The 25,401-nt window shown below is 37.8% G+C and overlaps 1 protein-coding gene across 1 annotated transcript in view; it reads right to left on the minus strand.

Moving 5' to 3' along the window:
* Window positions 1-9,000: 9,000 nt before the first annotated feature.
* The window catches only part of LPL (lipoprotein lipase), a 48,245-nt gene continuing 31,844 nt past the window's right edge, over window positions 9,001-25,401 (minus strand). Inside the window, exons 6-10 of the mRNA XM_089675235.1 lie at window positions 23,312-23,554; window positions 22,099-22,219; window positions 18,165-18,347; window positions 16,107-16,214; window positions 9,001-15,602 (exon numbers count right to left, since the gene is read on the minus strand). Of these exons, the coding sequence (XP_089531361.1) occupies window position 15,602; window positions 16,107-16,214; window positions 18,165-18,347; window positions 22,099-22,219; window positions 23,312-23,554 (656 nt within the window). The 3' untranslated portion in view covers window positions 9,001-15,601. The remainder of the gene's footprint in view (window positions 15,603-16,106; window positions 16,215-18,164; window positions 18,348-22,098; window positions 22,220-23,311; window positions 23,555-25,401) is intronic.

The following is a 25,401-nucleotide window of genomic DNA, read 5'->3' on the forward strand; positions in this document are numbered from 1 at the left end:
GTTGAGTCAAACTGTGATGTATCCACACTGGAATGGGGGAGACACAGCAAGGCTGTCAAGGATCAACAGGGCAGGGTCTTCCTTTTTAGTTGATTACAGAGTGCATTGATTCTTTTAAAATGTGAGTGTTTTTCTTGGTTTTATGCTTAATAAAAATACTTGTATGAAAAGCACTATGATCCGGGTTTGTGTTCTGTTTTGAGCTGCACAAGTAAGCAATTCTGACTGAGAAGTAATTGGGAATACAGTAACCACAGAAGGGAGAGAAAGCACTTATAGATCTTCTTAGAGATAAGTCCAACTGGAAAGGTGAGCACACGCTCTATGTGTTGGGTCTGCATAATGGTGGAAGATTATTAAGAGTATACTGTATAAAGCAAAAGGGAATATACTGAAAATTTTAAGGATGGAAGATTTTGTGTTTATTTCTTAGAGCAGACTTTTTTGACACATTTTGGTTTGAATTTGCACAGATAAAACTGTGACACGATCTTTTTTTGAAATAGTGTTGTACATCATTTTTGTAGTTTATATGCATATACAAGTTTTGTGTGTGTGTTATTTAATTTCTCATGAATATGTATCGAGTTTGTAGTGCACATATGTATGGGTGATTAAGATTAATTGGTGAGATTCATTGCTTGAGTGCTGCGATAAAAAGGATTTATAGGATTTTTTGTTTTGTCTTTTTAATGTGGGAATCACATTGGAGTGCTGGCTTGTTATATGTTTGGTTCCATTTTATTGTTTTGTGCTGCTTAGGAAAATATAGCAGTGCAGAAGGTATTTTTGTATTGATTAAATCAATTAAACCACTGGAATGCCAGCCCAAAATATTCCCTCATTACCAGGCCATATTTCGGTTTTCAGTGCTGTGATAGTTTGACTGGCAATTACTTGACCAAATCAATCAATCAATCAATTAATTAATTAATTAATTTTCTATTGCTTTTTGAGATTTTGTGCTTTCTTTTGGTGGTATTTTTTTTAATTATTTTATTAATAACCATTTTTTTTATTATTTTTACTATATTAAAGAAAAATAGACTAAACATTTTTAAAGAAAACTGTCTCCCTTAATTTATGTTATACAATATGTTGAATAAAAAAAGCCAGAACAGTTTGAAAAACCCCAAACTGATCACTTTTTAGAAAATCTACACTCCGAGGAGATCTTTTTTGCCACAGTTTTAGAAATTAAGACACATGTTAATATGGAAGTGGTTGAAACGTGAAATTGTATCTAAACCTCAAACCAAAAATGTAGCATGTTACCGCTTACTAGTGCTTGAAGTGGCGGCTGTATTCCTTTTCTTTTTGCAAGCTTCTTTAGCTTTATTTTTACCTGGTAATCCTGCAAATAACAAATTTCCTATCTCTGGGTGGCTATGTCACTCTTCCACTGTCACGCCACCTAGTTGTCACCCTAGGCTGCTCTCCTAACATAGAAAAAAATGTGAGTTTCCATTGACTTTTTGTCCTGCTTCTCAGCCAAAGAAAAAATAGGGTACATTAATTTCAACGGTAGCACAGATAGTAAAAGACAACTGAGAGATTTATTTTAGTAACTGAATTTACTCATTCCCATGGGTGATTTTTATCTTACAATTGTCAATAACCATAAACTATTTTAGAACTACCTAAACAGATAACCACACAATTGATGTATTTTTAAACAAAATATTTTTATTAGATTATTAAAGACATTAACAGATTAAAAAAAAAAAACAAGCCATATAGACGGTGGGATGGAAGGGAAATAATTCCTTCCACCGCTCATATAACAATACTAATCCAGTGTTGGTCTCAAAAGTGTACCAAAGAGAATTCAACTAATAATGACCATAACAGGTTCTTTATAAAATAAAATTTAAAAAAACACAGTTCGGGCCATGATATTTGACTATATCAATAAACAAAATGACTTGCAAATAATGCTTATTAACATACTCTTTTGCCATTTGATGACACCACAATTTAATGTATTTTATGGGCTGCTGGTTAATTGCATGTTTAATAAAATGCTTCCCATTATATATATTTCATACTACAGCCTGGTACCAGGACTATTTTTTCTGCCTATTATCAGAGCATTGCTACGTGGTCACAGCATTATTAAGAGGTTTCAGGCACTGAAATAATTTTAACATACAGTTGTAGTCAGTTACACAAATGATGAACAAATGTGGCTAAAAGAATGTGAACAGAATTAAAAAAAAAAAAGCTACTAGATGTTTATATTATTATTATTATATAGGATTTATATAGCGCCAACTGTTTGTGCAGCGCTTTACAATACAAGGGAGACAGTAAAATTACAATACATTTCAGTACAGAAGGAATAAGATAGCTCTGCTCGTGGAGCTTACAATCTAACCCCCGGTTCACATATATGCGGTTCACGGCCCATGCGTTCACGTGTGGGCCGTGTTTTGCACGGGCACAAGAGCCCATTTATTTGAATGGACTCCTGTGCTTGTGACGCGCAGGAAAGAAGTCCCTGCACTTCTTTGGAAAACGCAGCCCGCACGGGAACCTCGGTTCCCAGTACGTTTGCGTTTTCCAGTGCGGGCGGTGTGCCATTAGAACTAATGGCACCCGCCCGTGGGTCCGCATTTCTCTGTGCGGGTGGTGCGGCTGCACGGATTTTCGTGCGGATCCGCAGCAACACCACCCGCACAGATGTGAACCTAGAGTTTAGGAAGGGGGAGGTGATACAAAAGATGATAGCTGTGAGAGATGATCTGATGGAGGTGATCCAAGCACAGTTACAGAAGAAGCACAAGGGCAACTAAAGTAATGAAGGACCTTAACCAGGGAAAGAATACTTTTGTTTCAGTGAGCATCTTGTCGTCTTTTTATGATCGAGAAGGAATATTTTCTCTGTTGAAGCAAATTGAACCACATATTTAAAAGGTATATTGCATTCCTCTGGATCAGCTGCAGGTTTAGAGATCTGAGGATGCAAGGTGTCTTTTTTTACACCTGACTGCATACCTAGTTATATACATTTCGATAATTGAGCCACTGCTCATTTGTAACACTTTTCCTGAAGAGGGAGTGGAGTAACTGCTCAGAAATGAGCGTTTTAGTTTAGTTTGATAACCCCTGACTGAAGTCCAGTTTTGTATCTGAATGCAGTGTCTGTTTTAGCTTCTTATCCAACCTGTATTAACAATCACCTATACATATGAGAAGAGATGCTCATTGCAGCCCAGGAGCCAGTAATTGCATGAATTTGAGTCTAATTCTGAGCTGGAGACACAGACCAAAGCAGAGCATACACATTGCCTGGCTATTGAAATGCAGTCAACCTCCTTTCTTTGCATCTTTGGACTCTCACACTTACAGATCGGACCAGAACCTGATTGCAAGGGGCTGACACATAGTAAGTTGACCTGGAGCGGTGATTGTTTTTCACTAGAGCACATACACTGCCTGTAACAGGCATCCTGGAGACAGCAGAGGAAGGATATATACAAAGGAAGACTGGATGCAAAGTAACATCTCTTAATAAAGGTGCCCTATATTTGTACATCAGAAGGAGTGATTTACTGGCTAGCGTGTTAGAAGAAAGGTGGGCTACCCCCATGACTTACACAAGTGATTTATGCCAATCATTTTTATGAGAGACATATGTATTTGGTGAGAGCCATATCTAAAAGGTGTGGTGAAGCACATTTGCACACGTGGTGATGTGAGAGGTCACTGCGTGGAAGAAGATAATTTGAATCCAAGGGTGGACTATAAATCGGAATATTTTCTGGACTTTGGTTTATTTATGTTTATATTTTTGGACATTTTTGGACTTTTGGTTTATTCACTTAAGATTACTTTTATCACACTTGTCTCAGCACTGAGTGTATATATTTGATTTAATTTCAGTGTACATATATATTTTTTTTGTGATCCCAGCACCTCCTCAGATTTAAAATTATCTCTAATTTGTTTTATGATAATACATTGTTAGTGTTATGTTTTTAATTTTCACAGAGTCAGTCTTAATAAAAATATTATTTAATAATATGAAATACTATTTATAATATTCTTGTATTACAATAATGCTATAAACATATCAAGTTATAATGAATATATGGAAATGCATTCTTTAGTGATTTCTCTCCTAGTTTTTATGTTTTTGTTTGTTTTTCCTAAAATATGATATTGTGAAAGACAGGGCAAAGTACAGTCTCTGCAACCTGCATTTCTGCAGAAAAGCCACAAAGGGCTATGGGAATCGTACTTTCCTGAACAGGAAGAGGGGTTAAGGGGGAAGATGTTTGTGGATAAAGGATTGATCAAAATCAGGGCACATAAGGGCTTGTACACACAAATACCATAAGAGAGCAATCAGGACATTTTCTGCCATATTTCATAGTTTCATGCAATTCCAAAAATATTGCATATAAATAGTGCAATGTGACATATGATACTGTACAAAGTTCTGAATATCTCACAAGATGCTTTAAGTCAAAGTTCTCATTGGATCCCATCATTTCATTCAGTAGCAAAGTGTAATTGAGAGCAAAGTGTACTTGAGAGAAGTCTTTTACAAAAGTGGACACCTACCCTTTCAAATGGAGAAGAAGAAATGTGGTGGGATAGTGGTGAAGAGCGCTGAAATGGGGAAATAGCATTTTTCTGGACTGGCAATATACACAATGGGTTTATTACTACTGGTCCCACATTTTACTACTGGTCCCATCTACTAAGTACTTTAACACATTGGATTCAACTTTACAATTATTCCTTTATGTAAGAACATTTGGCCTAGTGCTTATTACTATACCCAAGAAGCAGGGGTACATTTTTAGAAGAGCACAATCTTTGATGCTCTGTGTTCATGATAGGATGGATTTTCTATGGGCGCATCTATTTCCTCTATATATTTTAGAGACATATGGATGGGTATCACTAAAAACCTTCAAGAAATAGTGAATGGTGCTGATGTAGCAGATAGGAACTTATTGGTATTATAAGTCCATGTATATCAAGGCCATAAATTCCATGTATGAAAGGAATGAACAGAACCGCTACACCACACTAGTGGCAGCTCCCCATAGAGTGAAGTAGACCCTGTAGGAGATAAAAAGAAACACAGGGGGCACCATACTAAGTTTAGCAGTAAAATAATGGATTTATCGCACAATCAATTGGCAACTTACATAACAATGCAGCGAACAGACATATCTGTCTATGAGGCCACGGTGGCAGGATCTTCTGGGATCATCTGCTGTGTCCTGACATGTATGGAAGCTGCTGCTTCTGGTGTGTCAGGGAATGAGAAGCAGAGAAGCAATGGCAAGTGGCAGTAACCAGCGTGGAACACAGAAGGTGCCAGACCGAAAGTAACAACAGCAGGAAGTCAGGAAGACACCGGCCAATCAAGCGATGCGTTTCAAAGCATCTGCACCATGGTTACAACTGCTTGCTTTTGCTTCTCTGCCTCTCATCCCCAGACATACCTGTCATGATCGCCGGATCACCGCCACCAGTCATGCGACAATCCCACGACCAACAATACGTCACGCCCGCGGCGTCAGACCCCAGACCTTCTCACCAAATTCGTGACCAAAGGACCAGCCGATCTAAAACCGTGGGGTGACGCACGTAACAAGGCCACACCCAGCTGCACCCTACACAGCGATTGTCCAGCTAATAGACTACAATCGGTGCCTGCAGCCTGAATGCACTTGTTACTGGGTCGGGTTAATTACGCAACTAACCCTCTACCTGCCACCACCGTTTTTTGTCAGAGAAGAAGGAAACTCTATCAACGATACACTATAATGATTGAAATATTGATCTGTATAACACGGTCCACAGACCTGTCATGCAGAGATTATAACAAACAGTAGCGTCTCTTCCAAAGCAGGAATTTGTGAATTGCAAGTAAGCGCTTAAAAACAGTTTAACACTTTCAGAAAGAAAGGTTTATTACTAAAAGAGTCAAACAGGTGCAATAAAATATTTACAAAGAGATATCACTAAGATATACAGTTGCAAGAAAAAGTATGTGAACCCCTTGGGATTACGTGGAGTTTTGCATGAATTGGGCATAAAATGTGCTCTGAACGTCATCTAAGTCACAACAATAGAACACAGTCTGCTGAACATAATACTACACAAACATTAGATGTTGCCATGGTTTAATTGCACATAACATGTAAACATTCACAGTGCAGGGAGGTAAAAGTATGTGAGGCCCTAGCTTAATGACTTCTCCCAGAGCTAATTGGAGCCAGGAGTGAGCCAACCTTGACTCCAATCAGTGTGATGATATTGGATGTGTTGCTGACAGCTGTCCTGCCCTTAAAAAACACACACCTGTTTTGGGTTTACTAGTTTCAAGAAGCACTGTCTGATGTGAACCATGCCTCACAGAAAAGAGCTCTCAGAAGACCTACGATCAAGAATTGTTGACTTGCATGAAGCTGGAAAGGGTTACAAAAGTATCTCCAAAAGCCTTGATGTTCATGTGTCCACGGTAAGACAGACTGTCTACAAATGGAGAAAGTTTAGCACTGTTGCTACTCTCCCTAGGCTTGGTCGTCCTGTAAAAGTGACTGCAAGAGCACAGAGCAGAATGCTGCATGAGGTAAAGAAGAATCCCAGAGTGTCAGCTAAAGACCTACAGAAATCTCTGGCACATGCTAACATTTTTGTTGACACATCTACAATAAGGAAAACATTAAACAAGAATGGAGTACATGGGAGGACACCACGGAGGAAGCCATTGCTGTCCAAAAAGAATATTGCAGCACGTTTGAAGTTTGCAAAAGAGCACCTGGCTGTTCCACAGCACTACTCACGAAATATACTGTGGACAGATGAAACCAAGAGTGAGTTGTTTGGGAAGAACACAGAACACTATGTGTGGAGAAAAAAAGGCACAGCACACCATACCAACACCAAAACTTCATCCCCACTGTAAAACATGGTGGAGGGAGCATCATGGTTTGGGGCTGCTTTGCTGCCTCAGGGCCTGGACGGATTGTTGTCATTGATGGGAAAATGAATTCCAGAGTTTATCAAGACATTTTGCAGGAAAACGTACGGCCATCTGTCCGCCAACTGAAGCTCCGCAGAGGATGGGTGATGCAACAGGGCAATGACCCAAAGCATACAAGTAATTCAACAAAACAATGGCTGCAACAGCACAGAATACGCCTTCTGGAGTGGCCCAGTCAGAGTCCTGACCTCAACCCGATTGAAATGCTGTGGCATGACCTTAAGAGAGCTATACACACCAGACATCCCAAGAATATTGCTACACTGAAACAGTTTTGTGAAGAGGAGTGGTCCAAAATTACTCCAGATCGTTGTGCAGGTCTGATCTGCAACTACAGGAAACGTTTGGTTGAGGTTATTGCTGCCTACAGAGGGTCAACCAGTTATTAAGTCCAAAGGTTCACATACTTTTTCCTCCCTGCACTGTGAATGTTTACATGTTATGTGCAATGAAACCATGGCAACATCTAATGTTTGTGTAGTATTATGTTTAGCAGACTGTGTTCTTCTATTGTTGTGACTTCGTTGACGTTCAGAGCACATTTTATGCCCAATTCATGCAAAACTCCACGTAATCTTAAGGGGTTCACATACTTTTCCTTGCAACTGTATATATATATATATATATATGTATATGTATATAAAGATATACCAAAGAGATAATAGGAAGGAAGTTAAAGGGTTACTTGCCAGTACGCCTTGGTTTGTAAGCAGATCCACATTGCAGAGCGAACGGGTCTCCCCAGGTGGTATATTGATGTTAAAATTGGGAGATGTGCTTAGCTTCTTTTTTTAGGCTTGCCAGCCTGTCTTTTAAAGTCCCTCTGCAGGGGAGGAATGGCTATGAATACTGGCCAATACCCTGTTTTTGGGCAGGATCGTCGGAGGGGCTCTGCATTAAAACTGACAGCTTCATAATCCATGATATGAAACATAGGTGACAGCTGACCTGAGGAATGTTCATTTAACTTCTGTCACCTGGCTGGTAGGGTTTATGAGGTTCCAACTTCTTTCAAGTCCAGGGAAAAAACTATGTTGATTAGGAGGTGTGATATTTTACACAGGCCTTGGGACAGAGTGTCTGCGGTCTCTATGGGGGGGCTTTGTAGCGCTGGGCCCCCTGCTGCTCCAGCCTGCCAACAACTTTTAACACTACACATCTGTTCCTGTGCCTCTCAGGAAGGGAGGGGATAGGGAATAAAGGATTGAGGAATACTTCTAATGAAAAAGGGGAACTCCGCATCCAACTCTGATGAGCAAGTTTGCTACAATACCAGCCGCAGCAGCTTCCACACATATTGAAACACAGCAGATGATCCCAGGAGATTCTGCTCCAGTGACCTTATACAAAAATATGCCTGTTTGCTTCATTTTTATGTAAGTTGGCATTTGCTTGTGTAGTAAATCCATTATGTTACTGCAACACTTATTCTGGTGCCCCCCCCTTTCTTTTTATCACTAAAAAAAACTCCCTAGTGTGTGTGTATGTAATTGTCATAAGAACAGTAGGAGCATGTCTGAAAAATGTTAATTGAATGTACTCTGCAAATGCCACAGTACATGTAGGCATTAAAACAAACAATACATTTATAAAATATACTTGAATAAATGTATCAAACTTTGTGGTTTGTTTGTTAATAAAAAAAACTATGGAAGATTTTATGTTTAATTTTTAGATTCCCCCATATAAAAAATATTGCCTATTTTCACTTTCACCTTTCGGTCTTGCACCAGTGTTCCTCTTCAGGGCCAGTCATTCTGCTCATTTTCTGTGAACTCAGCCTGTCATTTATATGCCAACCTGGGGGGGGTGGAGGGGTCATCAACATTCAGACTGGGCAAACAATACTTCAGGACTGTAAGGGGCTCAAATGTCATTACTTGACCACCACTGGGCCCTGGAAATGTTTTTCATTTTTAAGTTAAAAATCGAGCAATTAAATACCTATTGTGAAAAGTAAACCAAATTTATAGGACACATAGCTAATATATTTTGCATCAAATATATTCTTTATTATCACCTTTTTATATACACTGATTACTGTTCTTTGTAAAAATACACAATTAAAACTTTCCAAATGTGAAAAAGAAGCTATTTACATTACAAACAAAAATCTTTAAAATCCTAATATATATATTTATATATATATATACATACAAAGTATAATTTACATATATAAACAGTATATAAATAGTATATCTGTAATATGTTTATTATGTAACAGTTTTTAAAATTGTAAAGTGGTACAATATATGATTTTATACACATCTTTCATATATTTTCTGTTTCTTACACACACCAAGCTTATTTTTATATACCCAAATATATTATTACATATAAAGTATTGAGAACGATGTCACAACACCTATTTGCATAGTATGTATAACATTCAACTGACGTCTGTTTGATATAACATGACTTGTAAGTACAGGAGACTAAGTTTAGTGAACCTATTTTGTACAACATTTATAAAAGGTTAGAGGAAGAATCATATTGTACCAAAACATGTTAGTAAAAGCGGAGTACTGAACCATACAGAATATTACAAAGACTAATGTAGAAACACAAGAATAATTATGACCTAATCTGAAAACTGATGCTATCAAGGGACAAATGTTTAATGATTTATTTTAAATCTTGTTTGTATTCTATGTTGACTAAAATATTTCCTTTCACTTTTTGACTTAACATACTAACATCATTTTCTTTGAAGTCCTGACATTTCAAAGTATACACAAAGAGCAGCCATCTGCTATGACTTGAGGCAGCCAGTCAAAAATCAGTTTAGTGTAGCTAGGCCTTTAAAGACCAGCGTGCGGTAGCTATGTATCACTGCACACTTGGAAACATGCAATACACAATTATGTAATCAAATAGATCCCAAAATATTGTTTGATTTTTTTTGTTATATATGTAGATATTATGACTACAAATAAAATCTTATAATTTGTCAATAGAAGCAAAATGAAAAAAAAAGTATGATGCCATAGCACAAGCATTATTAATTTACAGTAATTTAGGCAAACAGCAAAAAATGTATTATTAATGTATTGCATTTGCTGTATCCGGGGCAGAGTGACTATTTTTCATATTCAGAGTATAATAGAAATGATTGCAATTAAATATGGAAATTGCTAGCTCTGTGCAAATTGCTTTTTTCCAGTGAAGGTTATTTATTAAAGAGTTAATGTTTTATCTTCCCACTAAAGCTGTATTCACTTTAAAGTATTACTAAACCCAGGACCCTGCATTTGCTATATCTGGTCTCCCACTGTATACAGAACATGGAAATGCAGTTATTTTAGTAAATATAAACTGCTAAATACCTTTTCTCATCAGCAGTTAGAGCAGTCTTGTGACTTCTATCAGTGTCCAGCAGAGCACTGGTTAAAGCTTGTAGGAGGAGTTTTCGTTCTCTCACTGCCCTGTGAGATTGCATAACCTCTGGCCCTCTGTCTGGACAGTACTGATTGGCCCTGTACTGATCACATGCACCCTCACAAGAAAAATAAAAAAACTCTCTAGCAATACACAGCAAACTGAGCATGTGCAGAGTGTCCCCGAGGCTGTGTTCTATCAGGAGATGAAATGGGGAAGTGGAAGAAGGGGAGGATCAGAGAATCATCAAACATCCTTTTTACACAATGCAGAGGATTAACCTCTTAAGTTCCACAGTATGTATGACAAGCATGCTTTACTGCATATACAGACTGATTTTACTGTTGTGGGTTTAGCAACACTTTAAGTGCCCAGTTATATGCAAGGTAAAAACTAAAAGTACTTGTGCATGATTAGATGTCTGAAGAAATGCAAGAAGAAAGTGAAGGGAATAACCTACTGCTTTAGTACATTAACTCTTTCAGCATTATACTTAATACAGGAAATTAATCTGGAATGATGCCTGATAAAAAGACACCTTTAATTAGGAACCAGGTTAGGTGGTAATTAATTAAAAAACATATTTTTTACACCAGAAAAATGCATGCATTTGTTTAACCACTAGCCTACAGGGCACTTATACCCCCTCCCTGCCCAGGTCAATTTTCAGCTTTCAGTGCTGTCACACTTTGAATGACAATTGCGCGGTCATGCAACACTGTACCCATATGAAATTTTTAATCTTTTTTTTGAGACAGAGCTTTCTTTTGGTGGTATTTAATCACCTCTGTGTTTTTTTATTTTTTGCTAAACAAACCAAAAACCACTGGAAATTTTGAAAAAAAAAATTTTTTCTTAGTTTTTGTTACAAAATTTTGTAAATAAGTGATTTTTTTTCCTTCATTGATGTGCGCTAATGAGGCTGCAGTGATGGGCACTGATAGGCTGCACTGATGGACACTGATAGGTAGCACTGATGGACACTGATAAGGAGGCACTGGTAGGTGGCACTGATGGGCACTGACAGGCATCACTGATGGGCACTGAAAGGAAGCACTCATACATGGCACTGATAGGTGGTACTGAAAGGTGGCACTGATAGGCAGCACTGACTGGCACTGATAGGCGGCACTGACTGGCACTGTTAGGTGGCACTGACTGGCACTGCTAGGTGGCACTGATAGGCAGCGCTGATGGACACTGATAGGAGGCACTGATGCGTACTGATAGGTGGCACTGACTGGAACTGATAGACGGCACTGACTGGCACTGATTGGCAGCACTGATAGATGGCACTGGCTGGCATTGATAGGTGGCACTGACTGGCACTGATAGGTAACACTGAAATGCAGCTCAGATGGGCAGTGAGATGTGGCATTGATGTGCACTGGTAGGCACTGATATGTGGCATTGATGTGGCACTGAGAGGTGGCATGGATGAGCACTGATAGCTGGCACCAGGGGCGGACTGACCATTTGAAAACTCGGGCACTGCCCGAGGGCCCGGGGTCAGTAGGGGGCCCCATGAGATACCCCTGGTACCTTTTTCATAGGCTTTTTTGAGTTTGGGCAAGGACACAGGGGCCCCATGATCCCCTATTGCCCGGGGGCCCCATGAGTTGTCAGTCAGCCCCTGGCTGGCACTGGTGGACATTAACAGGTGGCACTGCTGGGGCTACACTGATCATCAGGGCACACTGATCATCAGTGCCCTGATGATCAGTGTACATGTCCCCTCTGAGTAAAGCCGATTACTGGCTCTCTTCTCCTCTCGAACTGTCAGCATGACAGCTCGTGAGGAGAGAAATGCCGATAACCGGCATTTCCCTATTTACATGTGATCAGCTGTGATTGGCCACAGCTGATCACATGACCGAGCCGACATCTTTGGCTCTTTCCGTTGATCAGTGATCCACTGTGTCCGAGGGACACAGCGCACTGCCGTTCGCCACGCTGCGCGCTCCCGGAGCCGCACATGCGCGGTAAGAATGGGAGTACGTCATTTGATGTCCTCCCAGAACGAGAGAACTGCCTTGCACCCGTCATTACCTTATTTGGCGGGCGGGAGGCGGTAAAGACTATAATAGCTATAACATTAGCAGTGCCTGCAATGTACAGCTACAATGTAAATGACACATTTACTATGTACCATGTACTGTGCTGTGCTGTGCTGTGCTGTATTGGCCAAAAATAGTGCAGGTATATTTTTTTCATTCAGGGGTCCATTTAAAATTATTAAACTGCCCTAATGAAATGCACATAAAAAAAGTAGGGTTAACATTAATGAACATGTACTTGTGAATTGAGTCTAGGTAAAAAAAAAAAAGAGTAAATCATGTTGCTAACTATTAAAAACTGACTTAATTAAAATTAAAATAATTTTTTTCGGACGTTATTTCAGTGGAATTATTTCTGAAAAAGTTCATACATGATTTCCTCTATGGCATGGCTCTTTAAGGTGAATTTGTATGTAAATTGGAATAGGTAAATTTTTTAAGTGTAACTCCAGCCAAAAAAGTATTTTTAAGTTTAGGATAGTATAGGGAAGGGTTAACTGACCATGCAGTTATGGGAGATTGATGATATGTCCACCAGATAGTAGGTGGCAGCATGCGGTGAGCAGCAAGATGGCCACCCGACAGTTTCTGGGACCAGTGCGACATCACGCTGCGTCTGTTCTTACGTATGCGTCACAAGTAAGTCGAATGTTTGTAACTCAGGGACTGCCTGTACCTGGACACTGAAAAATACATTCAACAACATGCTCTCTTTTCAAACAAATTAAAGCATTTAAGCAACTACTAAGGGATGATATTCATACATTTGTGTGAGTCATTATGAGTCCCTTTTTTATCTAAAAAAAACATGTTGGCAGTCTTTTAAAACATGTACATAAAACAATATAAATTTAAAAAATGTTCCAGATCCTTGATACTCTCTTTTAACAATCATTTAAAAACAAAAGACAGTTTATTTTTTTGATCAAGATCAAAAAGTAACAACATCTAAAACTGTCAATATATATTTTGATTTTGTGATTTTAATAACTGGTGTGCTGAGCAATTTTATACATATTTATTCAGGGCTATTTCTCTCTAGCCAATAAAATACACATGCAATAATGCTTTTTTGCCTTTTTATATTGTTGTTATATACTTTACTTTATTATATTATATACTTATAATATATTATATACTATATTTTAAAGCAAGTTCTCAAATTCACTTAAATGTTTTTGCGATAAATATGTAACAATATAGGTTACTGCCAACGTAAAACAAAATTTAAACCTTGTATAGGTTTTATAAATGAATGTAGAATATAATAAGTATAGTAACATACATGATTTGGAAAATGCTTAATGCACAGTATTTCAGCCTTATTTAGTAACTGTAAAAGCAAGTAATGCACTTTAGATCATTGCTACCAATCAGAATTGAACTTTGAGTAGTGCAGCTTAATAAAAGTTGACCTGTGATTGGCTTTTGTAATTTAATGCATACTACTGCTTTTTACACGTGTCACATGAAGATAAAATAAAGCATCATCTTTTGTGATTGATATGCAAATCTATTTAAAAACTTGGTACATAATCAAACATATCTAGCACAACACTTTTTTTTATTTTAAATGGAGGTACTATTTGTTGTGGATCTGCCCCATATTTAGCGGTTGCTAGCAAAGAACATCCAGGGGCATTCAACGGATCTCATTAAATACCAATGTGGTTTCAAGTCATTTTTAAGTTCCCTAAACTTAAATTACAATTGATTCATAAAAGGAGATATTTATAACCTTCCAAGAAAGTTCCTTTTTCAAAACCCTCTTTTTATTTTGTCTTGCATAGAGATGGGATGATTGAGAACCTCTGTCAGAATTTTAGCGCTAATTTTGTCCCAAATAGTGTGATTTTCTTTCACATCTTACATTTTAAGGGCGTCGGAACAGGAAGTATGGTGGAAGAAGGGACCCAGAAGGCAATTTATAAAAAAAAAATGTAGGGTTGTAAAGAGTTAAAACCTCACTCATTTTTGTTTTCTTTTTACTGGGGAAATTTTCCTTCACTTACAGCAGATGGGTGTCAGACAGAAAAGTAAGTGAAACAAAAATTTTATAGACGGCCATAAACAACACACAGAGGTTCCCTTCCAATCTCAATCCAAAACAAATAACATTTTTGTTAACTGGTGTTTTTTTAAAGCTGAGCTTCAGGGTAAATAAATAATTAGAATCTTATATATAGGTGAGCGCTGGTGATATCTGGGGAGCAGCTAGCACACACAAAAATAATTACCCTTGTAATGGTTTCTCCTCCATACTGCAAGGGCTAAGTGCTCTTTTTGACTAGAGAATGATAAATAAGGTGAAATACTTATTTTATTCATCACTCCCTCAACAGTCGGTGCTCTCCTCCACTGCTCAGTGCTCTGCAATGTGGTTGGGCTCTTAGCGTACTCCAATACATTGCAGAACTGCTGGTCCTGCATTGTATGGGATGACACCATAGAACTGTGACCGAGGTATTGATCATATGAAGAGAAGGAAGGATATAGGAATAAAGAGGGTAATTATATTACCCAATTCATCATTCTCTAGACACAAAGAGCAGTTAAGCCTTGCAATGAGGAGGAGGACTCACAGCAAGTATAAATCTTTTTTTTGCCTGAGTTAAGCTTTGTAAAAAAGGGCGCAGAGAATGAAAACTGCAATCTTTCTCATAACCAATCACTTTCTGTTAGGATTAACAGCTTATTATTTGCCGTATAACATCTGCAAATGACAAAATGTTAAGCTGATACAGCATTCTAATTTGTAAATATTATTAGTAACTCCTATAGCGCATAAACTGTATTTCAAGCTTGGCTTGTTATTTAAACTCCAGTGCATAAACAGCATGGAATGAACACATACTATTCAGTAATACATTTTGATTGTCTAATATCTACTTAAAAATACATTAACACAATTCACATACAATTTGCTCTCCTTGGAATGGAAGTGGCTTGTACAGCATAACGTAATTGATATTTTACATATGTGCTATAAAGAGGTTGGTCTTTTGTTTCTCATCGGTTTACTTGTGTCTATTATGAAATGTCACCAGACTTTGAAGGTAAACTGGACTGAGTAGAAATCAAAGATGTTCTTGTTCTTCAGAGCTTCAATACCATCAAGTAGCATGTGCTTCAAAATGCAGAAGTCTTGCTTACATCTGTAAAGAAATTATAATAATATAAGCGTGCTTTTGTTCTGCAAGTCAAGTCATTAAGAATAAATTACTTGGATGTATTTTCTTCAGAGTGAAATAAATTGTCATCCCTTCTGCAAAACCCTTTATGCAGAGCCATCGACAGCCTATTCTATACTTGTTTTACTAAATCATGGGGTACAATTTCAGATTTTACCTGCAGTGCCCCCTGAAGGAAATGAACTAGTTTTATTATTGGAAATTTGAAAAATAATGATGACATTTGATGCCATTATATCTCATAAATCACACCGGTCTACTGACCAAAGGTGAAAAATAGCTAGATGATATTATTTGCTCACAAAGAGCTGGCGAGGGAAAGATTTTATTTTAGCCTAGAGAGCTAGTTTTATGCCCAGTAAATGTAGTCATTTTTATTAAACCCTCGCACATCAACACTGTAATCTTTCTAAAATAATACCATTTCTGAAAATAATGATATATCTCAAAATAAAGTTTTGTACCTACCATTTATGTTTCTTCACAACGGAGTTTTCATTGCACCTCACAAATACCACTGCTCCTTTTCCTCTTGTAAGAGTGGCATGCTTCCCATTCTCAGGACAAAAAATTAGCCTAAAACACAAAAAAACACAGTCAGATTAACTGCTAAGCAAGCATAACTGATAAAATAATTGCCAGTTTCCAAATACCAGGAAAAAAACATTTTGTTTGGCATTGGACACCATCATTTAGCTCCCAGACCTTACATTTCCTGTTTTGTGCAAATGGTCATATGAAGAATAACTTGTGGTTTGTAAAATAAAAGATGTGTAGCTCTAATTGGGCATATCAAAAGGCAATACAGGGAGGACTACAACAAAATTCTCATGTAAAAATGGGCAAAATGGTACATGCAGTACCTTGATCTTCTCATCAAAACGTAAAATGTATTTACACATTTTAGATTCAAAGCTATGGTGATCTCTCTGTCTTGGTTTACTGACCTCATCCCTAAACTATAAAGGCCACAGCAGTAAGACTGCCTTTCCTCTGCATCTGAGATGTCTAAATGCATCTTTATTTAATTCTGGATCCATTCAGGAATAAAAACACAATTCAATGCAGGCTGGCAGAGTAAAGGGGTCCAATCTGTATTAATTAACTGCAGCAGAAAACAATTGTCCCCAACCTGGCTATGCTGCCTGGCAAAAAGTTTCAATCTCAGGATTGGATGAACAGAAATACAAATCATTTGGCAGATTAAACAGCTCTTATATATGTGTTTAATCTGTGTACTTAGCTGTTTGACTCGAGTTCAATTTTAAGATTTATGACAGTATGGAGAAAAGAGGTCTTGCAGTTTTCTCCAGGACTGTTAACTTCTGAATTGGGTTTTGGAGTTCAGAGACTTTGTAGAGACCTGGGAGGGATGAAGCCTCTAACCTTGTGTCCATATTTTACTAGAAACCAGCATGTTGATTGTGCAGGTGTGCACAGCCCTTATAGTCAAGGGGCTGTCAATGGTTTAGGACTCTTTTCTTGGAGACAGGCTGCTACAGGAGCAGTGTGTGTGAGCAGACCCTGATAAAATCATCATGGAGAGGCAATATGATTGGACAAGGCCAGGGGTGGACTGACCATTTGGAAACTTGGGCACTGCCCGAGGGCCCGGGGTCAGTAGGGGGCCCATGAGATGCCCCTGGTACCTTTTTCATAGGTTTTTTTGAGTTTGGGCAAGGACACAGGGGCCCCATTATCCCCTATTGCCTGGGGGCCCCATGAGTTGTCAGTCCACCCCTGGACAAGGCTGTCATTTATGAGATTGTGTGTAATTAGGCAGGCACCTGTGCAGCCTAAGTTGGCAGTTGGCTTGTAACAAGACTGAATGAGTTAGGGGTTTATTTACTAAAGCTGGAGAGTGCAAAATCAGGTTCACTTCTGCATAGAAACCAATCAGTTTCCAGGTTTTACTGCCAAAACTTAAACAAGTTGAGGTTAGAAGCTAATTGGTTTCTATGCAGAAGTAAGCCTTATTTTGGACTCTCCAGGTTTAGTAATAAGCCCCTGTATGTGGTGAGTCTGCATAGACACAGACTCACCACATACTATGCTGTCCAGGAGGATGGAACATTTCTATTCATCATTATAATGCTGTAAACCAACTCTAGGGTAGGTTCTGTGTGAGTTTTTGAACTTTGCTTTTAAATAACATGGGTGAAAAGCCCTGAAGTGTATTTCACCGGCTGGACTGAAGTTCATGAAAAGCATTTTGAGTGAAGTTCCACAAGCTGCATCAAGGCCAGTTCACACCACGAATCACATAGGAAAGCACTGTACGTTCCTTTGCAATTCACATGCGATCAGGAACGCAGTGCAATTTCAGCCCATTCATTTGTATGGCCTGAAATCGCTCTAAACCCTACCAAAAGTAGTGTATGATGTATATAATCACTGTGTCAAACTGTATTGTTCTTCTGATATACAATCTACAAAATGGTAGCAATATTATATAAGCAATGCAAAACCCAAAATAAGTGTTTACTAATTTATTTCCTGAGCATGTACTTTTATAAAGCCACTTACTTTTTCTGTAACTCTCCAGACTTTATCCTGATCTTTTGAATATTGAATGCATATGTTGTAAACCAGTCCGACAAGCTGAAGAATGATTCCTTCTCCCATTTTACTTTCAGCATCAGCAGCTCTCCTACATCCAGTTCAGTGTAGATTAGATATGAATAGGTTTTGTTTGTAGACATTTCAGCCCTAACAGAGACAAGATAAATACGGTAAAAAAATTAACAAAATGCAAATAAATCTATTTGCAGGATTGTTTCTGACCATTTTGATATACTAGGCTGAACATCTTCACAGGGGCAGAGCAGAAACTGACAGCCACCACTCTCTGCCGAGAGCAGATCCGAAAACTGATCGCTAAGTTCTTGGTGTGGAGGCAGCAGGAACAAATTCAGAATTAGATCAATGCTGCATCTACATAGGTGAGTGTGAATGATTATTTATTTTTAATCCTGCAAGTTCTTGGTGTGGAGGCAGCAGGAACAAATTCAGAATTAGATCAATGCTGCATCTACATAGGTGAGTGTGAATCATTATTTTTTTTTAATCCTGCAAGTTCTGGGTGTGGAGGCAGCAGGGACAAATGCAGAATTAGATCCATGCTGCATCTACATAGGTGAGTGTGAATCATTATTTTTTTTACTTCTTTTTTTACTTCTAATTGCATACTTATCTCTCTAATGTTGTGATCAATTTTCCTGTGCCAAAAATATGGGCTACATTTAGGGGCCCTGCAATATTATGAGAATTTCTTGTTAAACAAACAGAGACTCTGGGTTAGTTTAATTTGAGACCTTTTAATTTGCCTTTTGTCCTTTGCCCATGCAACAGTCGTTCCTTTACAGTGTTCTTGCCTATTCTGCACTACAGGCCTTTACTCACTACATGTAGATATACATGATTTATGTCATATTTTGGTGAATGTCTGTATTGTAAGGCAGCTGTGGGCATTATAAAGGAAAGTCAAGGTCTATGGACTGGCACAAAAGGCAATGAGACAAAACATGCATTTAAATCAAAGTAACACACTGAGTAAGCACATTTCACAAATGCAATAAGACCTGCCTCCTAAATTTAAGATTGCACTTTACCAGGGCACCCTTTTTATTTGAAGATACTCTAAGTGATTGCCTAGTTAACCTATGCCTTAAAACAGCCTGCTTATTTCCCCAGGGAGCAAAGGTTTCTTTCTTTTATAGAATGTGTACGGAGGTTATAATCAAAAATGCTGAAATCCTGTGATAAGTCATAAAAAATATATGTAATCAAGGAAATCACTTTCCAATGATCTCTACTAATAAGGCCAAGATACCTATGGCCAGTTTATTAAGCAGACTGCATTATGTCTATAATTTTAGTTCATCATGAGACACATTTGAAATTAAAATATGTATATTACGTTTGCTTAAACAGACAAGCATACAATCTGTGCGTTAATGAAAAATATGATATATTATTATTATTATTATACAGTATTTATAAAGCGCCAACAGTTCGCTCAGCGCTGTACATTACAATATGAATATATAATTATTTTAAATGTTAAGTTCACCCAAACCTTTAAATCTGGCTTAAAGCATATGTCAAGGCAAAAAAAAACATATACAATAAATCTCTGCACTACATGGACATTTCCCATGTTTTATCCCTTTAAAGGCTCTGTCAGTAAATAAAAATACCTGTTGATCTGCCAAAAATTAACTCAGCTCAGCTAATTTCTTGCTCTCCTTATACCTAAAACACGGGTCTCCAGACTTTCTAAAGAAAGGGCCAGTTTACTGCCCTTTAGACTTTAGGGGGGCAGGACTGTGCCCAGTGGGAGTAAACCATGGCTGATCTTTGGTATTAGGGGTAGAAATAGTTGGTGTGAATGGGAGGAATAGAGCCCCATTTTTGTTGTTAGTGGAAGGAATTATGTCCTATTGTTGGTGTTAGTGGCATGAATTATGCCCTTTTGTTGGTGTCAGTGGCAGGAATAATTTCTCAAGGGCTGGATAAACGCAAGCAAAGGGCTGCATCATGCCCCATGGCTGCAGTTTGGAGACCACTTGTTAAAAGCAAACAAAATATAGAAAAGCTTTCAAACAACCTATCTCAAGTGTTTGATTGTAATGAGAATTTCCATACAAATGTTCATACAAATATTTGAAAAAAACATTATTAAAAAATCTGCTAGTGCATGGCCAGCTTAAATGGAACCCAGACACACAAAATTCTTGTTTGTGAACAAGCAGTTGGACTGAAAGTCTACATGTGAATTCAGCTATAGCAAAAAATTACATGCTTCCAGATTCATTTAGAAATGAGCTGCAAAAGCATGTGAATGCATTTTTTTTTGCCTCTCATGTGCATGGGGCCTGACAGACATTAGTCTTTTCCTTCAGTTGGTGTGAATGGGAGGAATAGAGCCCCATTTTTGTTGTCAGTGGCATGAATTATGCCATATTGGTGTTCTCAAGGGCCGAATAAACACAAGCAAAGGGCTGCATCCGGCCCCAGGGCTGCAGTTTGGGGCCAGATCCAGTGATCTAAAACATAGACACCAATTATTCTGTAGATCAAGATAAGAACTAGAAGGGCTATTTAAACCCCTTGAGATACCACAGGAAGTGTGCATAGCACATCTCTGACTTTCTGGCATGATCAACATGTATTTTTGCACCTATCAAAAAGTTTTTTAAAACATCATTAAAAAAGCTTAAGGGAGCAAGTGAGAATAGTTCAATGCCTCATGTACATGGGCTACTGGAGTTTATCCAGCAGAAATTGATATGGAAAGTATTCCAGATCTAATTCTCCTACATTTCAATCTACTTGTGTTTGCTGCAAGAAACCAGACTAAACCTGGCTGTATAGAAGTAGAATTTGGTAAGATTTTTTTTTTTTTAATTTTAAGAATGTTCATTTGATTTTCTAATGAATAATTGGATCAAATCGACTTTTGCTTTCAACCATAGTGATGAGAAAATTAGAAGAAGCAGGAAGGATAGCATTTCTCGAATGAATGACTTTCTAGCAGTGTATAGGGAAATTTCATTTGGTAAACTACATGTACTTCAAATTTAAATGTCGAAAGCAAACAAAATATAGAAGTGCTTTCGGACGACCTTTGTCAAGTGTTTGATTGTACTGAGAATTTTTGTACAAATGTTCATACAAATATTTGTAAAAACATTTGTTAAAAAAATCTGCTAGTGCATGGCCAGCTTAAATGGAACCCGGACACACAAAATTCTTGTTTGTGTACAAGCAGTTGGACTGAATGTCTAGGTGTGAATTCAGCTATAGCAAAAAATGACATGCTTCCTGATGCATTTAGAAAGGAGCTGCAAAAGCATGTGAATGCATCTATTTTGCCTCTCATGTGCATGGGGCCTCGCAGACATTAGTCTTTTCTATTACGATAAGTAAAAATGTGAGTTTGTAGGGGTTTTCTTTTACCAATATTTGATGTAAAATAACATAAATGCATTGATTTAATAACTTCTCCATCCATATATTATTCTTTAACTATTTAATAATATCAAGACCTTATGTATTTCATTATTTACTAATTTTTGTTTTGGTCTGTATTGTAGTAAACCGTTTTAAGATATGTAACATAATGTAAATATAATAGTAAGAATAGTGTACCTTAATAAATATATGACTATGGGAAACCTTTTAGTTCGCACGCCCCTGTCCCCGTGAAGTATCTTATTGTTATGGAGTATTAACTACCATTTGTCCCATAGAGACCTAATGGAATAATAACTAGGAATGGCAATAACATTATCCCACATATTAATGTATGTTTAATTATGCCTCATGGGATACCAGCTGATGTCCACTAGTTTCCACTGAAATTATGTCACTGAGAGATCAACAGTTCTAATATATACTGTAAATAACATCTGTACACAGAGCTCTCAACAAACCACGTATAGCATACTATACTTACAGTCGAAGTGGCCTGTTTTCGCTTTCCCCCTTAGTGCCATACAAAGATACCAATAAAGGTTGGTTGGTAACAGTTAAGTTCTTCTTTGCAAAGAAATGGACTTTCACTTGATAGTGGAACACTAAATATACAAACAGAAATTCAAACTGTCATTTCAACCATGTAAGAGAAGAACAAAAACAATTCAAAATCATGTCACTCTACATTTCCCCATATGATTCCTAACAACTCTGGATTTTAAATCCCCCCCCCCCAAAAAAAAATAAAACATTTTAACATCCCAGCTAGACCCCCAAAATAGAAAAAAAATGCTAAAAGGTAAAATACATTGGGGTAGATAGACTAAATACAATACAGGGATGAGTACAGAGCCATAAATAAAACAAAATTGACATTGGAGTGCAGTAATGTACATGTATACAGATGTATGTGCATGTACTGTATTTTACAACACTGGCAAATAGAAGAGGATGAAGATAACTTCTATGTATGTATACGCCAAGCACATTTATGGAACTTTTTATGCAGGATCTTTCCGTCAACAATATTCTGAGTATAAATATCAGTAAATTATTACATCCATGCACAAGAGGCCATACTGTTTTTACACTTGTTCTCAGCCATTGGTTCACTGTGATTGATTTAGTAAAGAAATACTTAGCTTGGCGAGGCTGAATACACATCAGTCATTCAATTATGTGCAAAGTAAATACAATTTATTTATATTCCTCTACATGTGACTGGGTGTTTAAACTACAAATTGTGAAAAATGTACTCATTTAGTAAATCACCCTACTGAGTAATAAAAATGAGGATAAGGTTCATAGCTCCAGTGGTAGCCTCAGTTGTTCTATGCTGAAATGTTTTCTTTAATATGCAAAGGTAGATTAGGTATACAGTAGGTATATGGAAGTTGTTTCATTTTCTAGTAGCCAGGTATTGTTATAGCATTCATATTTTTTTCAAAATGTTTTAAGCACATGTATAAAACATAAGCATGCTACACGCTATTAACCTAGCCCATCATAATTTTTAAAGATAAACAGCTCTGTGAAGGCATACTCAATTAAACACCCTTAGCATTACGATTTTGTATGGAGTTATCTAAAGGGCCTAGTTAAAAAAAAATAAGCATGTCTGATTATAAATGCATTTCTTTACCAAGCCTGAGGTAGGTAGGCTGGATCATAAGTTATGAAAAGTGTCACTTTACCTTTAAAAGGCATTTGAGAACTAGTTTTCATGAACATCTTGGTACTTCTTTTCCCTCGTACTTTATTGACTTTGTAGCCCAGTGTATTACATCGATTTTTTCTGCAGCTTAGACAAAGTCCTTTATCGAAGGCTTCCTTTGAATTGCAACGATAGGCCATGTTTGGCTTCTCTTCATGAAGAAGAGAGTCAATGAAGAGGTGGATGGAGCGTTCATGGGAGCACTTCACAATCTGGTCCATGTCTGTAGAAATTAAAGGAAACAAAAGTTATATTTGCACACTAAATGTCACATGTCACTAAGCCATTAATAACAAAATGCAGCATGTTTACTCCAACATGTTTTTTATACAAAAATGAACGATTGCTGATGTTTAGCCACTTTCCCACTGCCCTATAGCAAAAATACATATATATATATATATATATACACGTGATTTTGCACTTCCAGGTAGGGGGGGCATGTGAGCCGCCGCCATTGGCGGGCTCACCTGTTGATCACCGGGTCCCGGTCGGTGATTTCCCGCAGGCACCCGGCGATCACCACATATCACCAACAGGGGAGAGATCTGTATGTAAACAATGTCAGTGACAGTTAGCCAGTCCCCCCCCACACTGTCAGTATAAGTCTCTGATCGCCGCCATTACCAGTATAAAAAACAATTCCAGTATCTATACCACCATTTGTACAGTGTTTGTAGGTGCTATAACTTTCACGTAAACCAATTAATTTACATGTATTGGGTTTTTTTTTTAGCAAAGACATAGAGCAGAATACATTTTGCCCTAAATTTATGAGGAAATTTGATTTTTTAAATTTTTTTTACTGGATATGTTTAAGAGCAAAAAGTCAAAAATATTTTTTTTTTCTCAAAATTGTCGGGTTTTTTTGTTTATAGCGTAAAAAATAAAAAACGGAGAGGCAATCAAATACCACAGAAAGAAAGCTCTATTTGTGGGGGAAAAAAGAACATAAATTTCATTTGGGCGTAGCGTTGTATGACTGCGCAATTGTCAGTTAAAGTAATGCAGCGCTGTATCGCAAAAAAATGGCCTGGTCACGAAGGGGGTAAATCCTCTGGAGGGCAAGTGGTTACAGCAGTATTATTTAAACAAAAATGGAATATAGTGCAGCTTACCAGTCATTGGATGTGGTGTCTGCATTCGTTTTCTTTTTTAGGCTTTTTTTTCACTGTTTTCACCTAGTGATCTGGCCAGTAACACACCTCCTGTATTAGAGCGCCCCCTGTCTGGATGAAGGGGCCCAAGGACACCTTTGGAAGGCAGCATTTAATCTAGGGTGGGGGGGTTAGTCTTGGGTGTACTAACAGATTTAAATACACTAACACTTTGAGGCCAAACTCCAGCTAATAATTTATAGGTGGTTACAGCAACAGTTTTCTTCCTTTTGGGATAAAAGTTTTACATGAATAAATAAAAGCTGATCATTGTAAGCACCCCTGTCAGTGATAAATGGTTTGTCTCATCCCACTAACTGCTACATGTACAAGACAGCTGGTTCTTTTGAAAAACAGCAAAATTACTGGCCAGATCATCTGGTGAAAATAAAAGAAAGCCTAAAAAAGAAAACGAATGCAGCTATCACATCTAAGAAGTACGCTGCAATATAATAAATGTTTGCTTTTGGGTTTAATACTGCTTTAAATGAATAATTTCATTGAGTGTGTACTTTGGCTATATGATGCATTGGAACAAATGTCAGGTCAACTGACACTTGGCGAGCTACTTAGTAGGTCTTGGCACTCATTGAAGAGTAACATATGCTGGTTTCAAGTTGATTTTGTAACATTTGCAAGTACCAAATACAAAATCCTTATTATGCCCTGAATTGACTTCATTAAGTCAATGAACATTGGTTACACACTTAAGAATTAGAACCTTTTTTTGAAAATGGTTGTTCTGCACAGGGGCAGACTGACCATTTTGAAACTCGGGCACTGCCCGAGGGCCAGGGTCAGTAGGGGGCCCCATGAGATGCCCCTGGTACCTTTCATAGGCTTTTTTGGGTGTGGTTTGAGTGTGGACGAGGACACAGGGGCCCCATGATCCCCTATTGCCCGGGGGCCCCAT

Source organism: Staurois parvus, unplaced genomic scaffold (assembly GCF_062004578.1).
Source record: "Staurois parvus isolate SC_StPar_1 unplaced genomic scaffold, SC_StPar_1.0 ptg000013l, whole genome shotgun sequence".
In the NCBI taxonomy this organism is placed as follows: Eukaryota; Metazoa; Chordata; class Amphibia; order Anura; family Ranidae; genus Staurois; species Staurois parvus.